Genomic DNA, 3,731 nt, shown 5'->3' on the forward strand with positions numbered 1-3,731 from the left:
AGTGTGCTTTATCAATTTACCTGATTTTACTTACCGTTACTTTGGAAAAAATCAAGATGTCAAAATTCTTGTCATGCTTTTTGTATCAATTGTTATAAAATACAGCTCAATTTGAGCAAAATTCTAAATTTGCGATAAATCGCAATTAATCACAGCAAATCATGAGATTAACTCGATTGCGTTTTCGTATCATTTGACAGCCATAGTAATTTCATTACATGTTATAATTAAACCCAGACTTTGTTTTATTTTGACAATTTTCTATTTTTGCCTAGTGATCTCTAGGCCCAGCTGAATCAAGTTATTTCCTTTTCTTTATTTTTATTTTTCTTGTCTCTGTGTTGCCTGCTTGGCCTGGTGAGCCTGCAGCACAGTCACAGCTTCATTCACCTTGGAGCAGAGACACTCTGGAGACTACAACATGTAGAGTAGCTCAGAGTTGTCAATCTCCAGCAACATGCCAGTGATCTTTCCTGCCAGACTGGGTTGCATGTTCTGGATGAGCGGGAAGAGGCGTTGACCCAGCATTTCCTTCTGTTCCTGAGGAGGAGCAGCAGCCAGAGGCCCCTGGTCCTGCACATGGACAACAGGCTGCTGCTTAACAACCTGGGGAAGTGTATTAATGTGCTGCTGAGGGTTGCACACTCCTGCAGCATACTTGTACTGAGGCATGTGCACTGGGGTTGCAGCAGCTGCAGCCTGGGCGTCCATGCGATGAGGGTACACCATGGGAGGCACGGTGGGCCTCATTGTGCTGAAGGTCGCTTGCATGTTGTGAAAATATGGTTGTTGGGTTATCCAGCAAGGGCTGGGTCTCCGCTGTGCCAATTGGTTGGTATTGTAATAAGAAGTCTGTGGAATGGCATCCATGAAGTAGTCAGAGGGAGGTGCTAAGGGAGAGATGGACTGATTGATTTAAGTCAGCTTGATAGTTGGTGTTTGGACAGTTATTTCAATCACAGGTTTATGTATCCATTCCTCAGTAACCCAGAAGATTGAAATGAAAGTCCCCATAATAATAATTGTTGGAGCAAATTTGGGTGTATTTTATAATGTGGTATTATTCGGGCAATTACACTCCAGACCACTAGGGGCAGACAGATGGTGGTGGTAAACACACATCAGGTGATCTATAAAGACACAGGTGTTTGAATGCATGGTGAGTGTGAATGGTGCACTGTTCTTACCACAATCAAACCAATGCAAATGAATGCAAGAAACCACAAACAAGATACAAAGGCTTACTACAGTCAACTCTATGGATCAACATTCATTCAAGGTAACCACTATTGCTAAATTTGAGGCACGTAAAGTACAAGTCTATATGCTACTTCCCACCTACCTTCCCATGATAGTTTGACAATTTCCTTCTTGCAGATATCCTCCAGTTGTTCTGTCACTTTAGATACAAACTTCTACACAAAATGAAAAGAGATGTGTGGATTGACCGATATGTTGGGTAAGGCATCAGATCGATGAGGGACACAGAGAGACTGAAAACCCTACAGAGAGAAACAGGTTGAAAAACAGAAATGTAGAGATGTGTTATCTAAAGTTTATAAGTTATTTTAGATTTGTTTGCTTATGTAGACAGACTGATGTCACCTGGAGGAAATGGATGTGATCCTCCGTGTGTGAAAGCTGCTCCAGCTAAGCATCTTTCCTCCTCAACTCAGCGACCTCCTGCTCCAGCTGCTTCAGTTGCTTTTTAGCCCGACTCACTTCAGCATTTTCCTGGGCTCTTATCTGCTCCTTCACCTCAGAGTTCCTTCTTTCAATGGAACAGATCAGCTCAGTAAAAATCCTCTCACTGTCCTCCACCGCTACCTGTGCAGAGCGCTGTTAGAACACATTTAATACAGCCTATTCACTCAGGAGAGACTATAAGGACTTTTCTTTCCAGCATCCCATTGACTAGACAACATCTAAAACTGATCCTTACCTTAACCCTAACCTTACACCAAACCCTTTACCCTGACCCTAAACTAATTTTAACCAATTCTGAAATGTAATATTGGTTTGCTGGTCAGGAGGGTCCATATAGCCTTTTCCTATTCACTCAGTTCTCACCAGGACCCAGACAACCTGAACATTTTCAACATGTGAATATATATTTAATTTAAATATAGATATTCCCAACACTCACCTTCAGAGAGACCACCGCCTGTCCCAGCTTCTTCATCTTCTTCTCGCTCTGCTGGATTCTCTGCTGGGATTTCTGATGATTCTCCCCCAACTGTTTCTGCAGAGAATGGTGACAAGACTTTGTAACGGCTCCTTCCATGATATTTATGTGAAATAGGATAGTCCTTCAAACCTCAGACGCAGAGATGCAGCCAAAAGAAGGAGATATGTCTATGCGTTCTTGAGATTTTGGAAATATAACACCATAATGATTGCATTTTGTGATGTGTCAACTTATTATTACTTATGAGAGTCAACAAATTACTGCAACAATATAATCAGGCAATTTTGTTTAAGTACTTTGACATCTCTGGGCGTTGGATGTTTTTCTCGCTCTTCCAGTTATATCACCTTTGACATAAAACACTTCCATTTGATATGAGGTACATCAACAATATGTCGTAAAGAGATTAACAAATGTCTAAATACAGATCTATTATGTTTTACAGTGGAGTTATCATCCTTACCTGTTTCTCAGTCCTTTCTGCTGTAGCTGTATCATGGCCTTTATGTTCATCCATTATACACTGATAACAGATACACTGCTGATCGGTATGGCAGTAAACCTCCAGTGGTTTGTCATGATGAGAGCAGATCTTCTCCTGTAGTTGTGTGGAGGCTTTGACCAGCTTGTGCTTCTTAAAGGCTTCATAGTGAGGCTGGAGGTGAGTCTCACAGTAAGATGCCAGACACACCAGGCAGGACTTGACAGCTTTGAGTTTCCTCCTAGTGCAGAAATCACACTCCACATATCTAGGTCCAGCATAACAGAGAGCTGGAGGAGCAGATTTGAATCCTGTCTTCTTCTGTTTCTCCATTAATTCAGCCAACAAGATGTTTTTCCTCAAAACAAATCAAATCAAATTGTATTTGTCACATGCACCGAATACAACAGGTGTAGACCTTACAGTGAAATACTTACTTACAAGCCCTTAACCAACAATGCAGTTTTAAGAAAGAACACCACTAAAGAAAATCACTAAAAAATAAAATATAAAATAATACGAAATAAAAGTAACAAATAATTGAAGAGCAGCAGTAAAAATAACAATAGCTAGGCTATATACAGGGGTTACTGGTACCGAGTCAATGTGCTGGGGCACCGGTTAGTCGAGGTAATTGAGGTAATATGTACATGTAGGTAGAGTTATTAAAGTGACTATGCGTAGATAATAAACAGAGAGTAGCAGCAGTGTAAAAGGGTGGGGGCAATGCAAATAGTCTAGGTAGCCATTTGATTAGATGTTCAGGAGTCTTATGGCTAGAAGCTGTTTAGAAGCCTCTTGGACCTAGACTTGGCGCTCCGGTACCGCTTGCCGTGCAGTAGCAGAGAGAACAGTCTATGACTAGGGTGGCTTTAGTCTTTGACAATTTTTAGGGCCTTCCTCTGACACCGCCTGGTATAGAGGTCCTGGATGGCAGGAAGCTTGGCCCCAGTGATGTACTGGGCCGTACGCACTACCCTCTGTAGTGCCTTGCTATACCAGGCAGTGATGCAACCAGTCAGGATGCTCTCGATGGTGCAGCTGTAGAACATTTTACATTTA

At 41.8% G+C, this 3,731-nt stretch overlaps 1 protein-coding gene and 1 pseudogene across 1 annotated transcript; both read right to left on the reverse strand.

Moving 5' to 3' along the window:
• Window positions 1-321: 321 nt before the first annotated feature.
• LOC121577413 lies at window positions 322-1,158 on the reverse strand (annotated as a pseudogene).
• A 473-nt stretch (window positions 1,159-1,631) lies between these two features.
• LOC121577209 (tripartite motif-containing protein 29-like) lies at window positions 1,632-3,021 on the reverse strand. Its single transcript, XM_041890973.1, has 3 exons — window positions 2,652-3,021; window positions 2,147-2,242; window positions 1,632-1,839 (listed from the first exon to the last, which is right to left on the reverse strand). The coding sequence occupies exons 1-3, from the start codon at window positions 3,000-3,002 to the stop codon at window positions 1,651-1,653; spliced, it is 636 nt and encodes a 211-aa protein (XP_041746907.1). The 5' UTR covers window positions 3,003-3,021; the 3' UTR covers window positions 1,632-1,650.
• Between the last annotated feature and the right edge of the window lie 710 nt (window positions 3,022-3,731).

Source organism: Coregonus clupeaformis, chromosome 11 (genome assembly GCF_020615455.1).
Source record: "Coregonus clupeaformis isolate EN_2021a chromosome 11, ASM2061545v1, whole genome shotgun sequence".
Lineage (NCBI taxonomy): Eukaryota > Metazoa > Chordata > Actinopteri > Salmoniformes > Salmonidae > Coregonus > Coregonus clupeaformis.